Source organism: Corapipo altera, unplaced genomic scaffold (genome assembly GCF_003945725.1).
Source record: "Corapipo altera isolate COAL_440 unplaced genomic scaffold, ASM394572v1 58, whole genome shotgun sequence".
Classification (NCBI taxonomy): Eukaryota; Metazoa; Chordata; class Aves; order Passeriformes; family Pipridae; genus Corapipo; species Corapipo altera.
In genome coordinates this window covers 5,552,228-5,566,258 of record NW_020884898.1, presented here as the reverse complement: position 1 = coordinate 5,566,258, position 14,031 = coordinate 5,552,228, and the positions used below count along the sequence as shown (strand labels likewise).

At 42.8% G+C, this 14,031-nt stretch overlaps 1 protein-coding gene across 1 annotated transcript in view; it reads left to right on the top strand.

The window, feature by feature from the left end:
* The window catches only part of JAM2 (junctional adhesion molecule 2), a 40,934-nt gene that overhangs the window by 12,888 nt on the left and 14,015 nt on the right, over positions 1 to 14,031 (top strand). Inside the window, exon 2 of the mRNA XM_027648672.1 lies at positions 10,593 to 10,658. Coding sequence (XP_027504473.1) covers positions 10,593 to 10,658 — 66 coding nt within the window. The remainder of the gene's footprint in view (positions 1 to 10,592; positions 10,659 to 14,031) is intronic.

Here is a 14,031-nt window from a genome sequence, read left to right as displayed (position 1 = left end):
GATTTCAGAGATCTTTATCTCGAACTGTGGGCCAGAATGGTTGTGTTCATTTGGGGAGTGGTGGGATGTTGTTTGTTTCCTTCTAGTTTCCCAACTCTCTTGTGTTTCAGAGCTGATTTTACAGTTGATGTAAATCAGTCGTGGTACCATTGACTTCAGAGGAACACGCTGGTTTGCACTAAGTATCTAGCTTTGTTTTGTCAGCTTAATAACCATTCTGCAATATTTCTGGGTATTTGCACAGGCAAGTGTTCTGCTGAATCGTTACCCCTAGAAATGCCAAGGGAAATTTGTTCAGCTCTGTAGTGTGATACGAGGTGGGCGGGACAGCAGTGGCAAGGGGCTTCTACCCCCATAGACCATTCTCGTGGTCTTTTGAAACATGACGGCACTAGACGCTTGTCCTCAGCGTCCCGATGCATCTTAAAATAAGCAACAGCTGAAGCAGCTTTAGGCTCGCACTGCATTTACGAGCTGCCTTTGAGCCACAGATGAGTTGCTGTGGAAACCAGTGCTGAGCAGGACTGGGAGATGGCTGGAAAATAGGCTTTTCTTGTGAGAGCCTGACTAGTTTAAACCCCCATCCCCCGTTTGCAGAAGCTCCCTCTGAATTGCTATGGAGACAAGAGAAGTAGTGAAGTTTTCAGTCTTGTAAAAGTGCGAGCTATAAATATTTATTTGGTTAATAACATGTTTTCTGCAATCTCTCTGTTGGAATAAACTCTGTGCTACATTGAACATTTTCAAGCTGTGCATTCAAACCCTTCCTCTCTTCTATGTGAGCAGAGAAAAAGGAGAGAAAATAAACTTTGGAGGGAATTGAATTTTACATTTTGATTATTATTTATAAAACATTTAACAGTAATTTTTTCCCCTACTCATGCGGTAATCTTTCAGTGTTGGGGACTACTGGAAGCACTTTAGGAGACTGTTCAGTTTATCTGAAATTCTTGTACTTTAGCGTTCATTTTCTTCAGAAAGGCTGACCTAAATAATCTCTTCCTTTCTTTTTTCCTGCCGTGTTTTTTTTTTTTTTTTTTTTTCCCAGTTTCTCCTCTACAAGCGCTTCAGTTTTTGTCAGGGTCAACTGTCCTTGGGGCTTTGCTCCGAATTGAATCATTAACGTGATTTTAAAGTTATCCTACTGATAACTTTAGATAATAGGCTCTGAAAGCTTCAGTCTCTTATTACTTTTAGTTCCAGGGTATTTTTTTGCTTAACTTGAAAGTTAAGGATAAAGGCACCATGACTGCTGTGTTGGTTTTCCAGATTGCACTGAACAGTGCCCCAAAAAAGCAGAGGATTAATTCATTCTTTGGTTATTTCTTTATAAATGAAAACCTTTTTGCTGGCCCGATCTCTGTTCAAGGCCTTTAACACAGGAACTTCTTTTCCCTGTGAGAACGAGAGCTCCTCCGATCATCCAAAACCAGCTTTTAATACAGGTAGAAATCCTGCTCTTAGTCGCTTTCTGGAAAAGCTTCTCTACCCTGTTTTGATAACTCCTGGCTGGGTGAGAATGCAGTTCTGTGTTCTGCTTGTCATGTGATTTCCATTACAGGGACAAAGCTACTGAAACTGCTTAAAAACCTACTTTCTGTAACACGAGCATGAAGGATTGTTTTTGGGTTTATACTACATCTGAGTAAAATGGTACTTTTTAAATTAAGCTCTGAAACTCTGGATATGTAATCAGTAAATCCACACGTAGCTACTACTGGTTTCCCAGTTGTGTTCAACTTTTTTAAGGGAGAGACGGGAGGGAAAACAGTGATACAAAGGCTTTGCCCAGTTGTCAAAGAGTACAGTGGTTTTCTAACAAACAGCTGTTGGAAGAATGCACTGATTTTTGTGGGAAAAGAAAGAAATTATGTCTCTAAGCATTTAAACATATTTAAAGTTTATTCAAAGCTTTTGAAAGCTCTGTGAACAGAGAAGTAGGAGGGGGATGGCTAGTTCTTGTATGTACAGAACATGTTTCCTGAGTTAACTGTATTTCCAGGCATACTATTTAAAATAGTATGTCCAGTATAGATATGTTAGTAACTTAAACACCTTCAGTTTTAGGATGGGACTAATCACCAGAAAACAGGAAAAATTATTTGCTGCATCATGTTGCAGTAGAGAAAAGGTATTTGAACTTGAGCAGCTTGGCCATTAAACTGTCACTTTAGCTTAAGTCTTGATTGTTTGGGGTTGGGTTGTTGTTGTTTTCTTTTTTTTTTTTTTTCCTCCTCTGAAACAACTTGCTTGTCAGGGGAGGAATGATCATAAAGTACGTTTTAGGGTGACACCTTACTTTGTTGCAAGAGAAGTCCTGCAGGCAGAATATCTTAAAACTTGGCTGTTTTACCTTACTTAAGTGTCTATGGATTTTTATTTTTTTTTTAATTTCACTGCTCTTGCTCTTAATTGAGATCTTTTATTAAAAAAAAAAACCCAAAATGTGAAGAGAGTATGTGCTGACTTCCCAGCAAGACATCTAATGTGTGTTTTGTATATCTAACCAACCTACCACCTGAATTCTGGCCTTGATATCAGCAGTGCCCTTGTTGCCAAGAAGGCCAATGGGATCCTGGGGTGCATTAGGAAGGGCATTGCCAACAGGTCAGGGAGGTGATCCTGCCCCTCTACTCATCCCTGGTGAGGCACATCTGGAATGTTGTGTCCAGTTCTGAGCTCCTCAGCACAAGAGAGACATGGAGCTCACGGAGCGGGTCCAGAGGAGGCCACCAAGATGATGAGGGGACTGGAGCATCTCTCTGACAAGGAAAAGCTGAGGAAGCTGGGCCTGTTCAGCCTGGAAAAGAGCCAACAGAGGGGACCTCATCAGTGTCTATCAGTATCTGCAGGGGGGTGTCAGGGCATGGCCCAGGCTCTGCTCAGTGGTGCTGAGCAATGGGACAAGAGGCAACAAGCAGGAACTGATGCCCAGGAAGTTCCACCTGAACATGAGGAAGAACTTCTCTCCTGTGCAGTGATGGACACTGGAACAGATCACCCAGAGAAGGTGTGGGGTCTTTCTCACTGGAGATATTCCAAACCTGTGCAACCTGCTCTTGGTAACTCTGCATTAGAAAGGGGGTTGGACTAGATGATCCCTAGAAGTCCCTTCCAGGCCCAACCATTCTGTGATTCAGTTCTGCATGGTTCTGAGCCTGGGCTGGAAGTAGGGAAAATGCTGTTAGGTTTGGGGGAATTTTTTTTAGTTTTGCTTGTGATGGGGGGAGGGTTAGTTCTGTATGTGTCAGATACTCAGCTATAGAGATGGGATTTTAATTTTGTAATAGCTGATCTTCCAAAAGAGGACCCAACCCAAATATTGGATTTAATTGTTTGCTTCCCACTGCCCCTGCTCTTCCCTTCTCCAGAAACCTAGTCCATTTCTCCATGAATAAAAAAATCTGTCAGGAGTTGGGAGAGGGCTTGTATAAAATGAGGGGAGGGAAAGCTGTCAGGTATCTATGCATACAAATTGTGGTGCATGACAGGGCTTTTCATGGGGTTACTAATAACTGTCCTTATGGAAAAGGCACTGCTTACAACATAGAAGTTTAACTGTGATACTCTGACAGTGAGCTTTTATTTCTTGTGTCCCCCTGTGTTTTGAGTTTACTGATTATCTAAAAGCTTCTCCTGTATTTTTGTCATTCCCAAGAGTCAAGACTAAGACATTTCTAGTGCAGTCTAAGGAGCGACAATAACTAGCCCTATTTTTTTTTCTAGTGCTTGAATCACTACTAGTGTGATACATCACAGCTTCTTTGTAGCGCCAGGAAACCAGCACTCCATCTACTTTTATCAAGGAACAGTTTTCCTTATAGTTGTAAGGACTAAAAACTTCTTTGTGAAAAGCAATGTCTTCAAGCTGCTGGAAAAACATTTCTCATTTGCCACTGATGTAGGAATAGCACATGTGTACATAGTGTAGGGTCCCTCCTCTTCTTCCTTGAGTAAAAACATCTGCAAGGTCTATGCCCTAGTTAGCCAGTAAGAGCGTTGAAGATCTTGCCGTGTATTGCACCACATGTTAAACTCCTCTCAAAAGCTCTGTGTTTTATCACCAGGTCTCAGGGAGCTGCAGCAGCTCTGGAGTCTGAACGACTAAAACTTGCTGTGTTTCATCTAGCAGTTTCCAAAACCTGACTGAAGTGCTGCTGACAGTTAGCACATAAGTGATGGCTGAGAAGCTGTTCAAGTTCCTTCTGTGTTTTAGACCCCATTAGCTGTCCAGCCAGAAAATGTGCCTTCTCTCTTAGGCTGCAATACTTTATGCAGCCTCACCACACCTATTAAGAGACAAACTCACTCCACACATCTGAGTTTAGATGGGCTTATTATTCCCACCCTGCAGACCCTGCGTTCAGACTACTCATTTATTTGCCTTCTGTGGCTGAAGATATGCAAGGTTGTTTTTTGTGAATTGGATAAACTGCCAAAAGTAAATCCTGTTCTATTATTATTCTTTAAGATTCAAGAAATGTTGTAACTTAAGATAACTGAAAGACTGTAATTGAGTTTTCTTTTGCCTGTTTTTTCCCCTTATGATGTGGGATAACTTCTTATAGCTCATGTCCAAAATTTGAGGTCTTAATGCCACGTTTATGTTTACTTAATCACAGAGTCACAGAATGGTTTGGGTTGGAGGGACCTTAAAGATTGTCTTGTTCCAAGCCCCCTGCCATGGGCAGGGACACTTTGCTTAAAGCTCTATCCAGCCTGGCCTTGAACACTTCCAGGGATGGGGCATCCACAGCTTCTCTGGGCAATCTGTACCAGTGTCTCACCACTCTCATACTAAAGAATTTATTCCTGATATCTGATCTGCACCTGCCCTCTCTCCATTTAGAGATGTTCCCCTTTGTCCTGTCACTACATGGAAAAAGTCCTTCTCCAGGTCTCTTGTAGCTCCTTTAGGTACAGAAAGGCCACAACAAGTCTCTTCTCCAGGATGAACAACCCCGACTCTCTCAGCCTGTCTTCACAGCAGAAGTGTTCTTACCCTCTGATCATCCTCATGGCCTCCTCTGAACTCGCTCCAACAGGTCCATGTCCTTCCTGTGCTGGGGACCCCAGAGCTGGAGGCAGCACTGCAGGTGGGGTCTCATCAAAGTAGATTAGAGGGGCAGAATCCCCTCCCTTGTCCTGCTGCCCACACTGCTTTGGATGCGGCCCAGGATATGACTGACCACACTGACGTGTGATTGACTTCACACAGTGAGGCTGGGTTTACTCCAGGCTGTTTTGGTGCCTAAATAGCCAGTTTCAGAGATAAGGGCTCTGAAGGAGCCTCCTGCAGAGGCTGTGAGAGACTCATGAGAGACTGTCCCAGTCTCTCCAGCATGCTTGCTGGAGGTTGGCATTCACCAACAGGCACTGATGGAAGGTGAAGGCTGCTGATGGAAAACTGACTCCTGACAGGAGCGTGGCTGGGAAGGGTGGTGGGACTGAGCCCTGGCTGCCTGTCAATAACTGTCAGAGTGAATACAGTCCAGCCTGCTTTAGGTGATTCACAACTAATCATGTCCAAAGGTAGGTAACTTCTCCTCCCCCATCTCCATTTATGGACTGCTTTTCTTAGGAAGAAGTATGGCAACAAGTGAGCCAAAACAGATGTGACAGTGACAAAACGCAAGGTATTGTTGGAGTGCCTCATGGTAGGTAGTTCCATGGATGAGAAGTTCTGCATCAGCATCTAGTCATGTCACTGAGGCTTTATCCTGGGGTGGTCACATGTCTGAAAGATGCTAACACCAAACAGATGTCTGGTTTCCTATTCTCTTTCAGAGATTTCAGTAAGAGAACTGGCTTCGTTGTTGCTTTATTCTTGGGACGTCAGACTTCCTAAACTTACAGTGTCGTCGGAAGCCCTTTGTTAAGCTTTGCTGTAGACCACCTGCTATTTAGAACTTGGCAAAAGAAATACAGACTGCTTTTTCTCTTGTACTTAAACTTTGTTTTGATTCTGTTCTCATGTAATTTCCTCCAGGCACACTGTTTCCTTTGATTTGATTTGACTAATACGCTTTTCCTTTATGGTTCTTCCAGCTAGTAGTTTCAGTTTACAGCTGTGTGAGCGTTTATCAAATGGAAAGTGTGTATTTTTGGAGTTTATTTCCAAACAAATAGAGTTAGTTAAACATAAGAGTAGCTTTTTTGTTTGTTTGTTTTCTGGTCTGTATGAAAGCATTTGCTGAATAAAAGGTTTCCTGGTACAGTAATATGTCATCTTTTCACTACTGCTCCCTATATGGTGAATTAAACTCCGAAGCTGAAGTCTTGGATTTCAAATAATTGGCAGAGGTATTTCTGGAAGGGCAACTAAAGGAAGAGGTGCTCTAGGCTTAAGGACCTCTCCTGTCTTTCTGCTTGATTATAATGGTTTTAATTTGGTCAGCTGTCTCTGCACCACCTTAAGTTTGTGTGTGTGAGGAGGAGGACTCTGTGTATGTGGAACTTGTTTCTTTGTTTTGACATGTTTTATACTTACTGCATTGCATAATAGAATCTTTATGTATTCTATAAATCCCCTCATGTAACAGGAAATATGGAGACTTTGTGCAATTGCAAGTTCCCAATATAAAGCATGCAAAGTAATTTTGTATTGACTTCCATAGTGAAAAGTAACCACCATGGTCCAGCCCCAGAAGTCATAAAACATGTTTTCCTGTGGTGGCTTCTAGCTTATGAATATGTAGATGGTGACAGTGAGCTGTATGACATCTGTATTAAAGAGGAGGAGAGAAATTTCCAGGTCCATGAAACAGTGAAGGTAGTACAGTGGTGAATTGCATGTATTTTAGCTGTTTTGTGTCCAGACAGAGGGTTGATGTACCAATAATTTATAAATGGCTTTATCCACACTTTGGAGTCCTAGAAAGGCTTCCTACCTAAGCGTCAGCAAGTACTAGCTGCTGTCAGAGTCTCGGAACAAAATGTTCCTCCCCATCATGATCACATGAAGGAAGGTGTTATTTCAATACATAAACATGATTTTTATGCATTAGTATATAGGATATGGGAGGGAGGAAGGGAGGGAGGGGAAAGCAGGGGTGTTGTTCTAGAAACATGGTTTGGGTAAAAGTCAAAAGCTAATTTTCTTTCCATAAATCTAAATAGGACCTAATAGATTTAAAAGAAAATTACTTAATGACTTCAGGCTTTACTCTAGACCAAGCCTGGACAATACCAAGGAGCTGGGCTGTGTGTGGACATGCAGAAGGAATGGTTGCTTTCGAAGGGCTGGAGAAATGATTCCCTCCTGGTTTCAACAGGCCATGAGGGGGCTCATTTAGGGTTTTTTTTATTTCTAACTTCAAAGTTCAGCAGGAAAATTTCCTTTCTTAGGGGGGTGGAAAAAAATTCCAAGCGTTATTTGTAATGCAAATATTTTTTTTGCTATTTCAGTATTCTAAGGGTATGTAAATGGCATTGCTAGAATTATCTTCTTCTTGTCTTATTTATTTTCATATTATAAACTTCTGCCACATAATTATTTTGAGATAACATAAAGTGGACAATAAAATTAAAACATATTAATGTCAGGATAGTTGCACAAAAATTCGGATCTTTTGGTAATGTGCACACACAAAAATTCACTTTGCATTGCCAAGTGTGCGGCTGTGTTCTCTTAGAAACAAGAAATGTTGGACAGGTATTTGGAAGGAGGGAAGGGGGTGTGAGATATCTAGAAAGCGGCATGGAGAATCTGTGTTGGAGCAGGCTCCTGGCAGTAACTGTGACCCATGGAGAGAGCCCACACTGAAGCAGGGGAAAGTGTGTGGAGGAAGGAGCAGCAGAGAGGAGGTTTTATGGACTGACCACAACCCTCATTCCCACAACCACTGCACTTACTCTATTTTTAATTGGCAATAAATTTAGTTAAAGTTTCCTAAGTTGAGCCTGTTTTACCTGTGATGGTAACCACTAAGTAATCTCCCTGTCTTTCTCGTGACCCATGAGTTTTTTAATCTTATTTTCTCGTCTGCCGTGTTGAGGAGGAGGAGTGAGAGAGCAGCTCTGTGGGTGTCCGACAGCCATCCAAGGTCAACCCACTGCAACACGGAGTAAATAAGTAACTGAACTCTTGCTACAGTACCAGGGGCTCAAGTACCTATTCTGCCCGTTGCTCCTTGACTCACAGAGGTAATAGATACCAATAGAACTGTAGTTTGTGTTTTTAAAGGATGCTGGGGTAAAAAACAAAACAAAACAAACAAAAAAACCCCAAACACAACTAGAAAAAAATTATAAATGGAAAGGGCCATAGGAACAGTTTGGATGGAGAATTCTCTCTGTTGTGCCAGACTTAATAAGGAATGATCTTGGAGAAAAAAATTGATGGTGTGCTGTATGGGACCAGTGCTGCTTAATATCTACATCAGTGACAGACAAAGGGATTGAGTGCACCCTCAGCAAACTTGTGGGTGACAGCAAGCTGAGTGGTGCAGTGACATACCTGAAGGATGGGGCCATCCAGAGGAACCTGGACAAACTTGAGAGATGGGACCATGAGAAGCTTATGAGGTTTAACAAGACCAAGTGCTGATGCTGCACCTGGGTTGGGGCAACCCCCAGTGTCAATCCAGGCTGGAGGACGAACAGATCCAGAGCAGCCCTGCTGAGAAGGACTTGGTGGCGCTGGTGAGTGAGAGGCTGGACATGACCCAGCCATGTGCACTGGGAGCCAAGAACCCCCCCGTGTCCTGGGTTGCATCCAGAGTGGTGTGGGCAGCAGGGGAGGGAGGGGATTCTGCTCCTCTGCTCTGCTCTGGTGAGACCCCACCTGCAGTGCTGCCTCCAGCTCTGGGGTCCCCAGCACAGGAGGACATGGACCTGTTGGAGTGACTCCACAGGAAGGCCACAAAAATGATCCCAAGGCTGGAACACCTCTCCCATGAAAATAGTCTGAGAGAGTTGGGGTTGTTCATCCAACGAAAGTGAAGGGGATTTGTAAGCAAGATGGGGACAAACCTTTTGATAGGGGCTGTTGTGTGTTAAGACAAGAGGTAATGTTTTAAACTAGAAGAAGGTAGGTTCAGGCTTGTTATAAGGAAGAAAGTTTTTATAATGAGGGTTGTGAAACACTAACACAGGTTACCCAGAGTGGTGATACGTGCCCCATCTCTGGGGACATTCAAGGCCAGGCTGGATGGGGCTCTGAGCAACTTGATCAAGGAGTACATTGCAGGAGACTTGGACTGGATGACCTTTAAAGATCCCTTCCAATCCAAACCATTCTAAGATTCTATGATGGTACCTTCAAACAAAGAGAAGAGTACGTTAACTCTGAGCTGTGAGGACCCACAGCCGAAAGCCCAAATGGACTCACTCAAGGGAGGAGTGAGGCATCCTCTTCAACAGGAGCAGTCAACTGTCAAAACAAAACCATAAAAAGCAAAAGATTCTTAATTTGTTTGTGTCTTCAGATCAAGACTGGATATCCATCTGTTAGGTTGTGTGCAACTCTTCCCCCATCAGGAAAGAGAAATTAATTCTTTAGGGATGGATGCCTTAAGGAGGTCTGTGTGCACGAGAAAGAAACTAGTTTAATCTTGCTATTTACCTGTCAGTCAAAAGATTATGCTTTTAAACAAGCTATGTTTCTAAACACTGTTGATGGGGAGAGAGGCTCAGTTCTTGTTCAAACCCTCTGTAGCAATTGTTCAGTTGGCTGATGCAGATGGAGAAAAGGGACTGCATTAGGAGTGTCCATGCTGTCTTCAAAACTAGCCCTAAAACCCAAGGGAACTTGAGATGGTTTTGGGGGGGGAGAGTACACCTCTGTAAAAGAACTGTACTTAGCTGCTGTTAAGCACTTGGTAGCCTGCTGTGAAGTAATTGTAATAGCTGTAACTTAGGCCTTGCAGGAACACTTCTGAATTGTGAGGGAACACAGTGGAATCCTTTCCTGAGAGGAGAGCAGCTCTTAAGAGAGGATACATAGTTAGATCCAGTGGGATAAAAGATAGCTCGGTGGGGGTTGATGTAGGACTAGTGGTTATTTCACTTGTTCTCTCTGGAATTTCAGTATTCCAAATATATGATATCCAAGAACATATGGCGTTTTTATTCTCTCTTTGATTTAAAACTATAGAAATGTTGTCTAATGTTTTCCTTCCCATTTCAACCAGATTTTGAGGTAGTTGCCAATTACTGCACGTATTTTTTTACCCTGTAGAAGCTGTATGTGGTATTCTTCAGCAAACACGCCTACCTTGTAGTAGGAACGCAATGGAAAATACACTTGCAGATTAATAGAAGTGTCCCCAGTTAGAAACAGACTGAGACATTACCCCGGTATAAAACAACGTCTACTGTTTATAGAGAACTTCTCACATGTAAATATTATCATGCTATTGTAAAAAAGAAATACTACTATTTTTTGCAGGTTCCAGAGCATGGAGAAGAAAAGATGAATTGTTCAAGGCCAGGCCTGGTCTAGCTCTTAGTCCTGTGGTCTCCCTAGCAGACAATGTCTAACCTGTCCAGTGCAAGGAGGTCTCAAAAATATTGCTTGTAGCTGTTGAAGCACATAAGAAATCACAAGTGTCTACTGTTGATTTGTCTTTTTTTTTTCTTTCCCCTGGCAGATCCTGAAGTGTCCGGAATTTCCATTTTAACAGATAACGAAAACGTAAAAGCAGAGGAGTTTAAGGGTAAAGTATGGGCATTGCTGTGATAACTTTTAATATATACACAATACATGAAAACTATGTTTACAGAAGCTATGCAGCTGTTAAGGTTGTCTTCCTCTTTCCTGAGGAGTCCTGCTCCTACTCTCTCCATTGACTTTGTGTTATCTTGTTCTTGTCCCCATTTTCTGTCAGTGTGGGTTGGACTTGGTGCTCCCCAGAGTCCTTTTAAACCTCACCTGTCCTGTGATTCTATGACTTGTTTGTCAGTCCTGGTAGTTCACTCCGTAAGTTCAGCCTGGTCTCCTTCCACCCAAAATGATGGGAGCTGCTGAAAAGGAGAAGCATTAAATATAACAAGAGAAGTAAGAGACTAGAGAGAACAGCTATAATTTCGCTAATTATAAGTAACTATAATTTAATGGCTTTTTTTAATAGCACCAAGCCTATTAGAGTTCAAGAAGCATCTGGACAAAACTCATGACTACAGTTCAGTTTTAGGTAGTCCTGTGAGGAGTAGGAAATTAGGTTCAATGATCCTTAGGGTCCCTTTCAGCTGGAGATATTCTATAATTCAATAACCAAATTATAGCCTCCAGACCAGATGTAAATCCAAATTAAACATTGTGCAGACCTCTCAAAGATCCCAGAAGGTTTTTCTGGGCTTGGCAGTGCCAGTACTGATGCACAGCATCCTGTGGGTCTACCTTAATGCAAGTTAAGTAGACCTACTGTGGAAAATACCTCTCACTGACTCCGTTACTGTGAGGGAAAGTGGGAGAGGGGAACTATAACTAAGGAGGGTTTTATTATGTTGTCTTTGTTCTGTGCATGCTCCCTTTCTTCTACCCATTCCTTTTCTCTGAATAAGATTAGTGAATGGGCATCACTGCTATTTTTTTCTGAAACAAAAACATGTGACATGTAAGAAAGGGGCAGCTCATTTGAGACAGAGGTGACTTGTTCTGCTGAGAACACTTCAGCTGAGCTGTCTCTGTGTCAGCTAATAGAGACCAGCTCATGAAACCGGCCAACTGTCACAAGGTCAGCAGCAAAAGCAAGCTGAGCTTGAATGATGGTTTTTCTTTGTAAGAAGGATACAAAAACAAAATGGAAAGGAAACTTGAGCAAATCTTAAGATTCAGGAAGTCTCCACCCCTCCACTCAACCTGAAGTCAGGAACCTTGGGCTTCCTGAGTGCACAGTATGTTTTTCGAAGCGGCCAGTGCGTGTGTAACATGTTTCTGGCAAGGAATGCCCTCCTGCCTCAATTTTTCTTTCTAGTCTGGACATTTTTTCCCCTGTGAGTTATCACCAAGGCTACCAGACTGGCTTTTTGTTTCTTTGCAGAGCAGACCTAGGAAATCAGACTCTGAAGGGTGAGAAGGTGAACTGTCAGTAGCTCTTAATTACCCTCCAGCCTGGTTTACTGAGACCTGAGAGGGTGATGGTTAATGCAGGTTGACTATGTTTGAGCAGTGCATGTTTGTCTCATGAAAGCTCAATAGGCATTGCCAAAACTATAAAGGCTTTTGATCCTTGATACTCTGGCCTGTATTGGAAGATGAGTGGCCTAAAGGTGGGAAGATCTATGTTATGTTTGTTTCTTCTACAGAAGTTTCTGGAAGATACTAGATTTTACTTTATTAATAGATTTGGAGCCAGTCGGATGTATAGCTGGATTCTTTCCTCTGATGTTGTTTCCAAATAATTCTGATTAATACCTTGACTTTAGAATTATTTACTGGGGATATATATATATATATAAATATATATGTGTGTATGTGTGTGTGTATATATATATATATTTCAGCATGCTTTTACATGGAGAATGGAACTACTGGAATGCCCTGCTGGGAGGACAGTTGGGCTCACAGGATTTCCTGTTCTTCATTAGGAGCACTAATTTTGGTGTTTTGATTTGGTTTTTTTCCTACCCAGTTATGGCAACTTTAGCAATAATCCAATAATCAGTAACTCTTGCAGTCTCAGCCTCTCTGGGAAACTTGAGTGGTCAGACAGAAAGGTGAACAATTGTATGAATCTTCTTTTCATGAGAACTCAAGAAAACTTAGAAGTAACTCCCATGGGATGTTATAAGCAGCCTCTGCTGCCAGAAACTCCAGGGGCCTGGGGGTTCCTCGAGCTCAGCCACTGGAGCTCAGCCTGGAGACCTGGCTTTGTCCCAGGCTGATGGGCAGAGCTGCTGCTTTCCCGTTTGCATGTTCAGCCAGTGTGAGGCTGTGTGTGTGTCCCAGGGGTGGCTGTGTGTGCATTGGTGACACTGGCACAGCTACACTGACCACCGTGGACAAGGCACTGCCCTCAGCAGCACTCACTGCTGCCCAGGCTCACACAGTGCATCAGGCACAGACAGCAGAGCCTCCTTCCTCTTTTCTGCCTGATGGAGATTGAAGTTCCCTGGCAAAAACCCTCACACAGTGTTCCAGATTCACAAGCACACGTGTGTTCTTGGATCCTCTGAGTCCCAGCATAGCCCCTCTGCCCATCCCCTACCCCTGCCCTGCTCAGCAGCTCACCCAGCTGGAGGTTTGCTGGTGAATCACACACACACCTCCAGGCACACCAGCTTTGGGAAAGTACAAACACTGCATACCCTGCACACCCCCACTTCCAGAAGCCAGCACTGCAAGTCCAGGCGTGCCCGCATTGCCCCAGTGTGACCCCAGCTGATGGAACTAAATTTGCTAAAGCCACCTTTCATGTAAAAAGACAACCCTGCACTGTGGGCTTGGAAATTCACCCATACACACTCTCAGTATCTGTGGCCCCTCCAGCTACCGATGCAGAGACCCTGACTAGCTCCACTTGCTCCATTTGCCCACACTACATCCCAGCACTTTAAGACTGGGGTTTAAGACTGTTTGGAGACTGATGGTCGTTGTCATTCTCTATTTGTGTCCCTGTTTGTGTCTCTGTGGTTTTGTTTGTTGCTGCCCCTTTACTTATGACCGCTTTTGAAGTGAAAATGTCCTTGATGGGGAGCCTTAATGAAGCGGCTCTCACCTTCCATATACCCTCACAATAACCAAAGTGGAATTGTAACTAAATACATAAACATAAGATACTTAGAAGAATGTTTAACCATCTTAGTGAATGTTTTCTATCTGCATTAAGTTACATATTTAAACAGTTAAACTATTAATACTGAATTCAGAATGGTAATTAAAAAAATATTGTTAATAACAGGGTAAAAGTCCTTTTTTAACAGTGGTCTGCTAACTGAAGAAAGTTAACTAAAGTAACTAAAATAAGGATAGTAATACAGAATCTCTGCCCATCCAACATGGGAATATCTAGTCCCCAATAGCTGAAGTTTGATCCAAAAGCTGCTGAAGTTTGATCCAAAAGCCACTGAAGTATGGGAAAATTACTA